Below are 15456 nucleotides of genomic sequence, written 5' to 3'. Positions count from 1 at the left end.
TTTCCACTGTCTGGAACTTTTTTAATACAATGGGCCCTGGGTTGCTGTATGCAGATGAAAAGATTTGGAAGGAATTCTGGGGGCTGAGTGCAACACACCATCCTTCCACAGAGGTTTGGGAACACAAGGCAGTTTGCACAGCCCATAGGGTAGAGCTGGTCTTCCCAAGTTCCTCATGCTTCTGGTTAGCCTGGGTTCAGCTGGCTGCAAGTAGGTCTGGACCAAATTTGTGTGGGACAGATGAAGTGTCCTAATGGGGACATGAGAAGGGCTGCAGAGCCTCTGTGCTGCTTGTGTGATGCAGAATAGGTGGTACACCTCCATTACCCACATCATCTGCTGAAAATGAGACCTTCCATTTGGCCACTTCTCACACCCTCAAAAGACTCCTACAAGGCATGCAAATGTGGTCTTTGATTTAGTTTGCCAGGAATGTACTGGCTATTTTGCCATGTCTGGACATGACTCAGTTGATTAGAAGATAAAGGATTTTAATGAATAACTAAGCTAATGGCTCCTCAGGACTTCTGATTTACTAAGCATACAATATTGTTGCAAGAGCTCCATTAAATGCAGGTGCTTGATTAGGTGGTGAACACACATGCACAATCACAGTGGTGCTCTCACCAGTGAGGCTACCTAGATCCAAGTCAGAACTAAAGAAAAAGGGTTGAACCAGTTGCCTGCCACAGCAACCAGTGTTTGCCAGCCTTACTTACATGCAGAATTATGTAACAGTCTCCTTCAAAAAATGTCCCATAGGCCTTTTCAGGTATAGGAACCATCTTCATATTCTGTAAGGAAAGGAGAGTTTGGGTCATTACTAGAACTTCAGAGCCAGAAGTTGATGTGTGTGAAACAGGACAGCTGCGGTGCACTAAACACTAAGGTGATAATTGGGGTTTGCAGAAGGAAGAATCTGTGTGGTGCTTGTGAGCTGGGAAAAGCTGCTTCTGAGGGAAATCCCCAAAGTACTAAGGGGTGAGAAGGGACAAATTATAGTGCTTGGACAGACTGACAAGGTCTCCTTGACCTTCTACAATCTTGTAGGTATAGAGAAAGAAGACCCAAGTGCTCCAGAGCTTGCATTTGTAGGTAATTTCCCAGGAAAGTGAGCACATCCCATCCTAAGTTTAGTTTTGGGGCATGGTTTTTACTCAGTACTTATAAGTTCAAGGATAACTTTCAGAGCTCTGGTAAGATGACCACTTTACCAGGGGCTCATATCAACTATCAGTGCTGAGAAAAGACAAACTTGAGGACACTGATATGTCCTTCACTCCTCCAGACCCAAATTGTACCCTAATCTCATACAAGTGCACAATTAACTAGCCATGCCTGCCCAGAGCAGGTGCCTGGATGTGCCATCCACCAGAATACCTGCAGCTCCTGGGCTTGGACAGGCTCTGTGGTTCCCTGGAATCAGAGACATACATTCTTCTGGTGGGCTGACCTGCTCCCCAGCATACCAGCTTGACCCTTGTCTCTAATTACAGAACCTCTGGGAAGAAGTTAAGTACAGTGCTTTGGAGAGGAAAGGGAAAGACCCTGTGATATGTGGAACATAGCTGGGATCTGCAGAAGACCACCACCACTTGGAGACGTGTTGGAGTGCCTTCCCACTGCTCCCCGGAGTGGACTCTGCACCTCAGTCTATGCCCTTTCATTGCAGGGGAATGTTCTTGGAAAACTGGGCCAGAAAAAGCAGAATTGAGCACAGACCGGCTCCAACCCACAATCAAATACCACCACAAGCAGAAGGAAACTTGCAGGCTGCAGTATCTTTCCTTGCAGTGACCCGTTGATCAGAGTTGGAAAGACAAGGATGAAGTGCAAATAGACTCCATGGGATGCTTCTGCTGCAAAAATGGGTGCTTTGCCCACAGCAGCTGCTCATACACACTAAGGTTACCTCTGCATAAACCCTCTTCTTGGTGAAACAGGGAATTAATTTCTAGCATGCTAAAGCAGCCTTTTATTGGTTCCTGAAGGGGGTGAGAAAGCTTCTAGTGTTGGAAACACAGCTTCAGTGACACCACATTCATGTTTCCTCAGTCAGTATTATCGCTGTTTCACAGAGCAGGAAACCAAAGCAATAACACGTTGAAAGCTGCATAGGGAGATACTGGGTCTCCTGTTTCCCACCGTATCTTATCTGTAATACCCTCTTTTCCCACCCAGATTACTTCAAGAATATCTCTTTCTTGAAACATATATACACACACAGGTGCAGAGGACATATGCCATCACTGCGTTTTGTCTTACCTCTATGCCCCATATCTGCAGTCCCAGCTTTCTCTCGATAGTTGGGAGATTTGTGTCACCGTCTGTCATCCTGCAGTCTGAGCTGGAAGGGAAAGGAAGAAGGAAAAACAAAAGAAGTATATAATTGGATACAGCAGTAAGTGTGCTAGTCTCCTGGGTTCCTCTTACTGTCAGTGGAGGCTTAGTACAGATAATCTATACCTTGAAATGTCACTATCTCTCTGCTGACTATGAAGGGAGCACAGCTGCAGTCATCACCAGTTAGGTGGGATGAACCCTCATTCCCAGGCTGTCCATGTTCATGGGGGGCCAAGCAAAGTGTGTGATCGCAGCACAGCAAAGACTAGATAGGATACCATTGCTCTGGTGTGGAGTCATTTTCCCCTATTTAAATAGGTAGAAAGGATTCACCGGGGTGTTGGACCTGACATCAGGACTCTTTTGTTCCCATCATGGCATGAAGGGTGGCAGAGACAATAGCAGACCTCCAGGAAGGAGGGCATGGCAGGTGTCTCTTGAGCAGCTCAGCTCCACTGTAGCAGCCATGGGACAGATCGTGTTTGTGTCAGGGCAAGACCCATACCAGCCCTTCCTCTGTGAGTTAATCCTGCTCAGAGATCAAGGCTCAGTTTCAAGAGAAAACACAGCTCACTGATTTCTGTGTTTTGCATCCATTTGCTTTGCCAGTGCGCTCCCCTGATTTACATTTGTTCATGACAGACTGAACAATTGTACTATGTTAAAAAACAACAACTTGATTGACTGCATTTTCTTCTGTGTCTCTGGATGAAAAGGCTGCACTGACTGTAGGCCACAGCCTGTCTGCTCTCCTCTGCTCGGCTGTAGGAAACCACCTATGAGAAGAAACGGTGCCATTGGCTGCCTCAACTGGGCACAACTAAGCCATGGTAAGATGAAAACTACAAGAAGCTATTGCAGAAAGCCATGGAATAAGCTTCTTCTGAAGGACGGAACAAAGACAGACGATCCCCTGCCAGAAGGTATGTTAATTGCTTGTGCTATGAGAACATGGGAAAATGGGCTGCATTGGCACCATAAAGTCGTAAGAACCGATGGCCATTCTCCTGAAAAGTTTGTACACTAAGTAAGAGCAGAATAATTGACGTTCTAGGCAGAAACATTGGTCCATCCAGACCTCCCACAGCGGAGAACTGCCAGACCCTGGCTCCTTACACAGGCAGTAGTAGAGAGACACAGACTGTTGAGAACAGCCCCAACACCTCTCTGCAAACTGAACAGGCACCCACAGTCTGGCAGCGCTCAGTAGCAGGAGTCAGACACGCTCACTCCTTCTTGAACATGGTTATATCTGAACGACTGTGAAAGACTGAGTTCATGTGGCCTCCTTTACCTACCAGGAGTGTATTTAGTAATAATCATCTCCTCCTCAGGTCCTCCATATAGCTTCCAGACAGGAAGACAGGCAGCAAGGGGTAAAAAAAGACATTTTTAATCTCAATTTTTCATCTCAATTCAATACTTGAGACCCACACAGATTAAAAGCCAGATCCAGAAAGATATTTCAGTGTCTACAGAGGAGCTAGACTCTTTCTGAATGTCATCCTGACTCACCTACTGTGAAGTCCAGGGCTATCAGGGACTGAAGCCAAAACCATGATCCCAGTTCAGATTTTTAACCAAAAGACATTTAATACTGCATGCAAAAGGTCCCTTTTCAAATTAAAAAAAACAAGTGAAGCTTCCTTCCCTCAGCTATCTTTTTAATTTATTTAGGGTTTTCCCTTCCAGCATCAAAACAGGAACGACCTGAAAACAAAGCCAGTAAAGATGTTTATATGTGAGGGAAGTGTTCCAGCAAAACTGACACTGCTCCCTGTGGAAGGCAGCAGGCATTTTGCTCGCTTGCTAACAGTGCAGGAAACCGGCAGCTGGCCAGCTGTGAGACACAGCTGGTTCCCTGCTTCGTCCAGCATCCCAACCTCTCCCATTGGAAAAGTTAACCCAAAGGATGCTGAGATTTCTCCAAGCACAGACAGCCATGCTGGACAAAACCCTCCAAGATAATTGATAGAGCAATGCTCTATTGATTCCCACCTCTTTGACTTAAAGCAGGGATCTTGGGTACACTTCCTCTGCTCCTGGGGCTCCTTTCTTCACCTGAAACCTCTCCATTAGTGCTGGTCCCCACTTTTCTGGGAAATGCTATCCCTCCCTTCCTCCTTAGTCATTAAGCTGGGGCAGTGAGAAGCACAGACAAGGCTGGATGTTTCCTTTGGGCTTTCCAGTTTCTTTCAGCTGGAGGCCAAGTTAGAAATAATAGGAATATGACTTAATATAATCAGACAGCTTATTGCATTAATGATTTAATGTGGGTTTTTAGTCAGATGACCCTATAATTCAACTCCTGTCCAGACACAAAATTCAATATTTATGGAGTGAAAACTTCCCATCTGTGCTGAAATCAGGAAGAGCAGAAACTTTTCCAATTTAAAAAGAAGAAAAGGGATGTTTTGGGGCTTGGGTTCACTGTGGGGTTTCAACAGCGGTGTTTGGGTCAGTTTCTATCTCAATCTAACCAGTTTTGCCCAGCCCTAAGTGAAATACAAATTGACAAGAAGCAGAAGTCAACTGCCTCCAGGGAATTCACCAAGGCAAAACCAACTAGTACCAGGAATGGACATTTGCTTCCTTGCACACAAACACAGCTTTACCTGCAAAGTGGGGAGAGAGGCACTAGAGCAGCTGTAGTTCGCCTCTTTGTCTCCAGATTTGTAACATGTAACTCTCCGATTTCCATCTCCAGGGCCAGCTACTCTGTGTCCACTAGTTCCAGGGACTCTTGCACCATGGAAAAAGGAGACAAGCTCACACAATGAACGCAGCCGAGAGGTGGTCACTGCATAGCAAAGGCAACTTCTGGCTTGTAGCTGTTCTGCTGCGTCATCACCACTTGGTTAAGATGGTATAAATTAAACTGCAAAGAGCAAAAGCTGCTCTTGTTATTTCAGAGGACCTGGAAACCACATGTCGGTGGCCGGATGTCACAGTCAAAGACAACCTGGAGCCTCTAGAGTAAAAAGCAAAGCCTTCCCTAACATGATCTTCATAACAAAACTGGTGGGTGAAGGCAGATGGGTATTTATGACACCTGCTCCTCTTCACACACTGCCAAAATCACAGCAACACTCTTGTTTGCTAAATATGTTCCCCAACTCCTCTCCAACAAGCACAGTGTGGGGAAAAGCTTTGCCTTCAGGAAGGACTAGATGACTAATTAAGTGTCAAGGTCACTCCCAGGACTGGTTAATGAATAACAGTCTGGGTGGAAGTGCCAGCAATCACTACTTCATTTTGGTCAACCTGGCATGTGCCGGGAAAGCAGACTTAGCAGGACATTTCTTCAGGCAGACTCAGGCTGTTTGGGTGGGGAGGGAAAATAAGGACTCAGAAGGGGGACAGGAGATCATTTCAAACTCCTGAAGCACATTCTGAATTAAGCCTGATTTGGCTTGTCTGGGTTTTGGCGGCATACTCACTAGGCTGTAGTCACGGTAATAAAAAAACCCCAGTGAAATGAGTAATGCTCTGTACAGCTTCAGGAAAATAGGAAGCAGCTGTGGCTCCAGCCTTTCCAGGCTGAAAGGCCTAATTATTGGGAATACTTGGACTGGCATTAGATGAGGTAAACCAGGGCTGTTGAATTGCTTTCATTGTCTCCATTATAGTTGGGCATCTGGGCCCAAGTAGGTGCCATTTTGTGTTTGCAGAGAGGACAGCAGTTAACTCTTGTTTTGCCCAGAGGAATGAAATTCAATGTTGAGTTTCCTTGTGTGGCTCATCAACTACAGCTTGGGACCACTGCTTTGAACTGTGAATGTGCCTAGCGAGTGACTGTTCAGAGGCACAGTACTCAATCAGTATAATTTGCCTTATTTTCCTGTCGCAGGACGAGTAAAAGAGGCTTTTCTCTCACATGGAAATGGTAGGTAGGGAGATCAAGCAATGGGGCTTGACTTCTTTCTCATGTTGCCAAACACTCACGTAATATCCTTATCCGTTCTTTTGTCAGGAAGCCGAAGTTGCCTAGGTGAGAGCACCTGTGACATGCATGTCCGTATGTGCATGTGTCGGTGACAGCTCCTGTCCTCTTGCACAGTCACAGGAAGGGTAGCAATCAGAGAAGTTGGATCACACTATCCATGTTGGATGTGCTGGGACATGGTGATGTGGCAGGGAACAGGGTATGTGTCGGGGGGATGACAAAAGGGGACAAAGTACAACTCGACTCACCCTCCTCCTCTAAGTTGCGCACGATTCAGGAGCATTGTGTGGTCAGTGAGCCAAGGAGAGGGCTTCATAGACATGCCCAACTGACCATGGAGAGCACTTCTGCCTCCTTGGAAAGAGCTGTTGCCTGGCAGCTAAAATTATGTAAAACAGGCCTTGAAATAAGATGCTATTTCTGATCATGGTGGGCAATTAACTATTGGAACAGCTTATAAGGAAAGCTGGCAGGCTCGTCTTTACTTAATGTCTTTGAAATGAGACAGCTAAATGGCCGGGATGTGCTTTCTGGGCTCTACTCCTCAGGGTCTGTGAGCCCTTGTTCAGGTGCTGTACTTTCAGCAAGCTGTGCCTTCCCATCAGTTTGGCATTAGGGCAATAAAATGGATTGATGGTTCAGCCACCTCCACCAGTCAGAGAAAATCTCCTGTCCATGCTACCAAATCCTTTGAGTGGATCGTGAATGGGGTTGAAGGGATTTTTTAATCGTCTTTTCAGTAGAGATGGATCAAAACTTGAGACGGAGCACTGGACAGGATGAACTAAGTTTGTGAAGAAGCTTCTTGCTCACCTTATCAGGATTAACGGCTCTGGAAGTAAGAAGGGACTTCACTGGGTTCAGATGGGCAGGTTTTCCCTTTTTCCATGAATGGCTGACAGGGATCACCAAATAACATCTCATCCAAGCAGCTACCTACGTCACAGGTGACCGGTCTTTCCAGCTCTTTGCTGACTGGGCAAAGTCTGGGATGCTGAGAACTGAGATGCTAAAGTCTGTACAGGGTTAATGTGAGTGAAGATTTATGAGCCTGGGATGAAGTGGAGAGCCACTGAGTTGATTTTATGTTAATGGCCTCTCAAACCAGAAGTGCTCTGTGCTTCAGGAGAGATTTGAATTCCCTGCTCAGTAAGCTCAAAGCTGCAGAAACCTGGACCCACCTAGCCAGTTCCCAGGTTCTGTGAGAGCAATAACCATTTCGCCCTGTCTGACAAAAGCTGACCAGTCTCCCCAGGACCCAGCTGTGTCTCTTGAACCCTGGAAATTTACCCCATCTTCAATCTCTCTCTCAGGCGGTACCAAGAATCAGACCTTCCGCTTAGTGTGTCTTCCTATAGCCTGTGCTTTCACCCCCTTTCCATTTCTGTCATCTCTGACTTAGTAGTTTACACACGGTCTTCCCCAAAAACCCACTGGTGATGTTAGCCTTTACCTGTCAGCCCCTTGTGAGCCACATGAGGATGGGCTTTGCACTAATTCTCCAATCCTACCTTTATTTAAAAGCAATGAGCAAAAGGAAATACAAAGCTTCTGTGATATAACCACCTTCCCAGTTGCAACAGCCCTCAATCTGTATCTCGTCTGTCTCTTTGGATTCCCCAGAGGATATCTGATTTAGAAGGGCAGGCAACTCATGATTTATGTCCTCTGATTTTACTAGTCCCCTCATTTCCACCTGCCATAAATTCTAGCTCAGCAGCTCTCTCCATCCAGAAAATCTTGCTCATCTCTCCACACCTCTCTTTATGACCTCCTTTGTCCTCTCTATCTATCTCACTGCTGGTAGCTTTCCAGCAGTCTGATCTTCAAGCAGATGGTCTTGTGAAACTGATTTGTAGGAGCAGATTTTTTCCGAAACTGCTGCTATTTCTGAATCCTTCCTCTAAAATTTTAACAACTGATTGTTCGTCCTGGGAACAGTAGAGCTGTATTGTCCCAGCAAACTTCTCAACAATGTAAGAACAATGTACTGATGAATTGGATCGGAAAGCCTTGCCACCAGCCGCAACTCCCAAGTCATGAAGTCTGAGTTTCCACATTCATCACTCTGGATGCAGAGCCCAGCACTCAGCAATGACTGGCACTGGAAAAGTCAGAGCAAATTGGCTGAACGTGGAGGTTGGCAGCCCTTGCTGTGGTGTCCTATAGAGGAGGTCAGAGCAGCCATGCAGCTCTTGAGTTCCTGCTTTCCGAAGAAGTCCTTGTTCTCCAGGATGCCTTTGAAAGCAGCAGGCTCTCCCAGGCAGGTAGCATCTCCGCAGGCTGAGGGCAGCCCTATTAGACTCAAAGCTTTCAGAAGCAGCATCAGAGTCTGAACGGCAGTAACTTCCCCCTGAGATCAGTCCCAGTGACCAGTAACAAACTCTTCCCATGCAAACCCACCTCTCTCTGAAGATCCTTGAGGAAAAAAGCAGTGGCACAAGAAGCTGTTAAAAGCATTCTGTGTGCAAGTGCCTTGCAGCAGCATTGCCCCTGATATGGTGCCAGGTGTATTATTCTCAAATAATAAAATGCAGCTTGGTGCACACCTACTTCAGGGGTATCCATTCCACCTCCAGCTCCTTTTCATGAGGTTACTGAGTCAGTAATGGTACAGAGCCATCCCAAGGGAAAGGCAAGCGTGTAGCTTGCCAATTCATTATGAACAAATCTCTCTTTTCTTTCAGCTCTTTCTCCCCTGGTGAAAGGGAGAGCTCACTGGCTCAGGACCAGCACTACATCCAAAGGCAGAGCTTCGTGGCACAGTGAAGGCAGGAGATGCACGCAGAAGGAAAACAAAGCTGAAGCCATTTTAAATTCCTGTTCCTGGTTTCCAGAGAAGTGGTTCAGATTAGAAATGTTCTCACAAACTGCTAATTACTCACCATCCTAAGAAAAAACTCATGATTCTTTCCCACATCAGCATTTTAATGGAGCATTATTTAACCTATTGACAGCAGTTCAGTAAAACCAGAGCTGAGACATCAGGGAGGAGAACACGTGTGGTTGGTCACCTGTGCAAGACCTTCCTGAGCCCTGGGGAGCACATGCACTTCAGAAGCTTACGGAAAGGTTGTTGAAGAGAAACCCTGAAAAGAAGGCATTTCCCCAGCTGAAACTGAGGAAAGGGCACCACTTCCTATGCAGGATTAAAAGAGCCTTGAGGAAGGCTACGAGAGGGGCTTAGAGGGTGGGATTCACACACTCTCATTTGCATGTCTTAGTTTTAGGTGCTGAAGAGAACTCTCCCTGAGTGGTTCCCCTCATCTTGACATTGGGTCTAGGGCAGATCCACTGAATCTTGGTCAGGAGGGACTTATTGTCCCCTCTGCTTATAGGGAAAGCCCCCAGATGGAAAACTCTGTTTGCCACGATGCTCTTCACCTCTCTAAGCGTGGGAGCTCAGTCCCATCCACTGTGCCCTGAGACTCTGCTCACCAGATCTGTCAGCATGAACCAAGCCAAATGCCATAAATAAAACCACAGGTTAAACCCAAGTACCGTTGCCCACCTGGTCCATCCTTATAAAAAACAAGTCTAAAAGTTACGATTCTGGTGCTGCATATAACCATTTTCTATTTATTTTAAGTGCATGCATCCATATATGTGCATGTATGTATGTGTGCAAGATAAAGAACAGGTTTTCCCTGGTGCACAGTTTAACTAGTGCAGTTGAATAACCCTTGCTATCAAGACCTTTGTTTGATGGTGATGGAGCAGGGGTGCTGGTCTGGCTCCGCTCAGACCATCTGGAGAGATGCTTCCAAGAGCATTGGCTTTCCAGTAGGAAGTTGCAAGATTAACTATCAAAAGGACTGTTCCAGTTTTGCTCCAGTGTGGATATGCAAGCATCACATCAAATGTGAAAAGAGAAAACCAGGACTTCTGCAAAAAAACAGGTTTACATTTTGAATTGCAAATGAAATGATCTGGACTGAAGCATGGTGCTCCATAGGTGACTACATTTCCATTGCTAGCCCAACGAGATGCAATGGATTTATTCACGGGAAAGAGTTATTTTCTGAGCTGCAGAGTAAAGTTCACTTTTTGCCTATGTATGTTGGCTGACACACTTCTGCCAAAAGACACCTAACTTATGTCAAAACACATAAGTATCAGTACCAATCGACCCAACCCAGGCTTCCGCTGGGATGGGGTGCTGACCCAAGGTATGAGTTACCTTCACAGGATCTTCTCCCAAGGGAGCACCAGCAACACACAGCTTTTTGGCAGCAATCACCCATACCAGTGTTATCCTCTAGGCTTGAGTTCAGCGTGCTTATCACTGTTTATTCAACCCTTTCAAACTGGGTGGGCTGCTGTGAGGTCATTCTCGATCTTCCTCTGACTTTGTGGGTGCCGCTCAGTCTCTACCTGAACCTCCTCACTTTAAGTGATTGCTCCTTGAGGGAGACCCCGTGATTGTCTCTTCTTCCCAAGATGGCTTTCAGTGGCTATTCACTGTTGTGGTAGGAAAGGGGTCCAGGGAGACAATGGGGCAAATGGAGACGGGGTGGATTAGTGGGAATGAGAGCAGAGGTACACGGGACAATATGAAGGCATAACTTTGCCCCTATGGTATCACGTGCTGTGTTGGTGTTGGTACATCGTGATTTTGTGAGCTAAACCCTGTGCTGCCCAGCTCTGGGGCTCCTGCATGCCTGAGCTCTCCCCTGACATGGCACAGCAAGGAGCAAAGCCTAACCCCACGCACCTGTGCGTCTGGCACTTGCTTGGCATAAAAAGTGAAACCCAGTCCACGCAGGACAGAGCATATGAATGTGGGAAGAGTGTGAACTCCCTTCTTGGCAGAAACGAAGGCCAGCTTTGACAAAGTGACACGTCAACTGCACAAAGCCAAATGAATAAATCATCCCTGCAAAGACTGCAAACAGCTTTAGAGAGAGTCATTCATCCGAGACTGCCTTTTGCACCCAGAGCTGCCAATGGGAGTTCTGTCTGAGCACAGGGAAGGGGACCAGGCATCTGAAAGCTTGGAATGGATGGGATTTGCTCAGACCCAGGCAGCTATTTCATAAGCAGCAACAAAGTATAGTAATTCAGGCTCTAGCACACTCCCAGCAAAAAAGGTAGATATCTAGACAGTCTCTGTAACTCCCCCAGAAAAGAGTATAATTTCTTGTGCTGCCTGTCCAGCTGTTCTTTTAAGAACAGTTTTAAATAAAGGGCCAGACAGAAACCTATTCTTTCATCCAAGGGCATAGCAACAGGACATTTTTAGGTAGGAGAGGTCAGCTGCTCTGAATAGCTCATTCCACTGGAACTGCCCAGGATGGAGCTCAACCATGCAATTTAGCATCCCCTATGTCTCATGTCTTTGACGTGGAAATAAGGTAATAAGAAGTTTCAGTGTTACTCTATCCAGCACTGCCTCAGATAAGCATGAATAGGCCCAGATAAAGATGCATAACAAATGGTAGGTTTTCTGCTTCAAGCAGAGATCCTTGGAAATCGAGGTAACTGAATCAAATACACATCACCCCACGCTGGAAATTAAGATTGCTTCTCACAGGACTTTTCAGACTGAGAGGTCCCAAAGACACAGTGACAATATTCACCCCTTTCTGCATTCCTTTTACACTCAGAATGGGTGGGAACACAGTGGAAATGTATACTCATCCAAGATAAATCACAATTAGGCCCATTTCCAGGGTTGTATTATATGGAGAGGGAGAGCACGAAAGGAGAGGTTTTAATGAGTCGTAGGAGCGTGTATCCCCTGGTGACTGTACGATCTGTTTCTCTGAAGGCTAACAGAAACTGAAGTATATATGTGAATAAACAAAGAGCTGGAGCAGAGGTATTTTGGGTGTGGTGTGTCCCCACTGGAGTCCTTCCTTGTGCAGTTGGACACTTCATGCGTAGCCCAGTCTGTGGCATTGTGTCAGTCCAGAGCAAGTTTCAGCAGGATGCAAAAGAGCCTTTTCCCTGTGATGAAAGAGGGACCTTGAGGGAGGGTGATGGCTCATTCCCCAGGGATGGTTAAAATGCAGCTGGGCCAGGTAACCTAAAGGTGGCCCAAAGGCTGCACCCAGAGCTCTCCTTCACTGCACAGGGCATTGCACGGCTCTGTTTCCAAGTGGACTATCACGCATTTGGCTCTATTAAAATGGAAGGCATTTTGTCCAGCAGGATGTGCCTGGCACAGAACAGAACCCCAGCATCTCCCAACCATGGGACAGGTTTCTGAGCTGGTTTCCTCCTTGGCTGGGGACAAAGCAGCATGGTGGTGCTGGAGGCCCAGGATGCAGGACAGATCCAGCCCAAAGTCACAGAATCCTTGGGGCATCTCCTCCATGCCACATGTCCCGCGCCTCTCCAGGGGGCCCATAGCTGAAAAGGTAACAACCTTCATGCTTAAAGTCCAGAAAACACTCGCTCAGCTCCATGGAAAAGATCAGGAAACACCGTGAGCGTCTTCAGCATCCCTGGCTGTGCAAGAGCAGGGATTTATTGTCTCAGCCTAACGAGGAGCCCCAGGGATACAAGGAAAGGCAGGAGACCAGGGTGACGCCGTTTGCAGCCATGGCACAAAACCTTTGCTCGCAGCTGGGAGACCTTGGCAACTGTTGCCACAAAGTTCTGCCTGGGAAATAATGTCCTGAGACCTAGGTGTCTGCCAGCGGGAAGGGAGGCGGAGGAGGAAAAGGGCAGCCTGTTTGTGCAGGGAGGAGGAGGAGGGGAGGCTTACCTGGAAGGTGAGGGAAGACGGGGATTTCCTGACGTGCACTGCGCTGGCTAGTGCCTATGCTAACATTTGCTCCCACCAGGCAGGGAATGGCAAAGAAGAGGAAGGCTGATGCTCTAATCTCTGTTTCTCAGGTTCTAATCTGCCCATTTAGCGGCAGTGTGTAAAGTGCACCTGGATGATTCACGCTCTCAGTGCTGCTCTGGTGGGGCCAGTTTGCTTCATCTGTTGCAACATTTGTTTACAACTGTGCTAGGGCAGTCTGGAATAAGTGTGAACCTCCCACAGATGCTAATTCATATCGGTTCTCCTTTGTGTTAAGTATTTATAGGCACGCCTAAGCAAAATATTGGCAATAAGCCTGCAGCTCAACTCCATTACAACTCAATTTTTACCTCAGTGCAATTTGCATCTGGAACAGGATGAGAAAACAGTTTGTACTTATAGAGCAAAACAACCCAGCAGTTCAGCCATTAGCAGATCTATCGATTAGATGACACAAGAGCTATCAATGAGAACTTGTGTTGCTGTCTGGACCCGTAATGAGTTGCAAAGACCGGCGAACTTTAAGCTAATCCTCATGGCAGCAAAGCATAAAACAAACCAGGCCAAAACAAAACACCATTAATTGCTCATTGTGTGAAATCAAAGCCAGCCTGTGCAGATTGCTAAATGAAAAGCATGTGTCCTTGGAGCTGATATGTAGCCGGGATGGGCTCTCATGAGCTGAGATAGCTGTGTGTTCCAACCCCAGAGACAGCAAATCAGCACGGGCTCATTGCTTTCAGTAAAGGCATCCTGTCTGACACCAGGTGAGAAATTCTTTAAAACCTATTAAATCTATTAATTATTTGTTGTTGTTTCTTACTGTCCACAGAACGAAAGTCATTCAGCAGCTTTAGCAATAAACTTCAGGAGGGTGCAAGGAAGGCACCTACCTTGCTGGAAAGTGCACGGTGTCCTCGCAGGTCTCCCTTCTCTGCCAAACCCAGCGCCTTCTCTCCTCTTTGGTGAGCTAGTTTCAAGGCACTTTTGTTTGCTGTTCTGCTACCTTGTCAGCTCGGGAACAGCAGTGCTCGGTAATTCAATCCTCTACTTAACCACAGAGACACTCCTACTCAGAGATCACACCCATTCCCAGGCTCACGGAAGGACGAAGAAGGAGCCGGTATGAGAGAGTTTCAACCAACTGCATCAAATATCCACCAGCTCTGCATTCACGGAGCAGTAATGATTAAGCGCTGCTTTAATTAGAAACCCGATTTGTCCAGATTTGAAAGGGCAGGGGATGGTTTTCACCCCACACCCCCCCTTTTCCCTGTCTCTGCTGGACAAAGCAAGGTGTGGTGCTGCTCAGTGCCACATTAGCGCTTGGGCCCAAGACTGACTCCAGCCGCTGACTCCAACTTGTCCTGAGTTTTGGTGCAGCTGGCTTGAGGACAGAGCCTGCTCCTGCCCTCAGGGAGCTACGTGTCCCTGTCCTTGCAGGCTGGAGCCCTGCGAGTGTTGCAGCCCAGGGCGATGGGGAGCAGGGGTCAGGATTGCCGTCAAGATTCCTGGCTGAAACTGGGACCTAACAGAGCACTGGAGCATGCAACCAGGCTGCCCTCCCAGGAGAAAAGTAATGATAAACCCAAGCAAAGCCAGCAGTGTTTGTTGTAGCCACCTTCTGAGGCAGAAGGCTGTGTCCGTGGGTACTTGTTGCGATATCGTAGCTCTTTGCTAAGAACAAAGCATCTGTAATATGCAGGCCACTTGCTCCAAAAGCTGCCCTGATGCCACTGTGGGGCTGTGGATGACTTGAAGATAAACTATCTCCTCGCATTCCCATCTGGTCCTGCCTGGCACCTGCATGGTGCTGCTGGCTGCGGTGGAGGGAACATCCCTCTCTAGAGAGGTGTGGAGGCACTGCCATCATCCAGTGGTTCTGCTGCTGGGGGACCCAGGACTGCATCCAGATGTGTTCTAAATACCTCCAGGGACAGAGACTACATGAGCTCTCTGGACTGGGAACCATCCAAATCCTTCCCTTCCCACACATCAAGCTTCTCTTGCCATTTCCTTAATTTTTTAGACTAACCCACGCAAATGGAAAATAGATACGTATCAGCTCATCAGCTAAACCAGGCGTCAGAAGAGGTTTAAACCAACAGTTTCCACAGATCTTGTCCACTGACCACCTAAGGGACCTGTAATAGGAAGAGCACCCAAAATACCTGTGACATTACCTACAGACTGGTGCACCACAGAGATAGCTGCAAATGAGGGCATGGGTTGAACCTGCTCATTCAGCCTGGGTGTGCCCATATATGAAGAGCACTTCATAGATCTTAGTTTCATGGATGAAAATGCAAAACTGACTCTTAGCAAGCAATTTATCCCTCAATGGCTGCAGGCTACAGCTCATAAAACCCATAGCAGCTTTCACCTTTCATTTTTCATTCTTTCCTTCTTTTAA

At 47.1% G+C, this 15456-nt stretch overlaps 1 protein-coding gene across 1 annotated transcript in view; it reads right to left on the bottom strand.

Annotated features, from left to right (window-relative positions):
* The window catches only part of VILL (villin like), a 35236-nt gene extending 20746 nt beyond the window's left edge, over window positions 1-14490 (bottom strand). The window contains exons 1-3 of the mRNA XM_057398270.1: window positions 13937-14490; window positions 2266-2347; window positions 720-794 (exon numbers count right to left, since the gene is read on the bottom strand). Of these exons, the coding sequence (XP_057254253.1) occupies window positions 720-794; window positions 2266-2334 (144 nt within the window). The 5' untranslated portion in view covers window positions 2335-2347; window positions 13937-14490. The remainder of the gene's footprint in view (window positions 1-719; window positions 795-2265; window positions 2348-13936) is intronic.
* Between the last annotated feature and the right edge of the window lie 966 nt (window positions 14491-15456).

Source organism: Pezoporus wallicus, unplaced genomic scaffold, assembly GCF_028554395.1.
Source record: "Pezoporus wallicus isolate ANWC-B61680 ecotype Strahan unplaced genomic scaffold, APGP_CSIRO_Pwel_v1 contig_7237, whole genome shotgun sequence".
NCBI classification, from domain to species: Eukaryota; Metazoa; Chordata; class Aves; order Psittaciformes; family Psittacidae; genus Pezoporus; species Pezoporus wallicus.
Note: the sequence above shows the minus strand (reverse complement) of the source record. Positions and strands in the feature narration are given on the sequence as shown.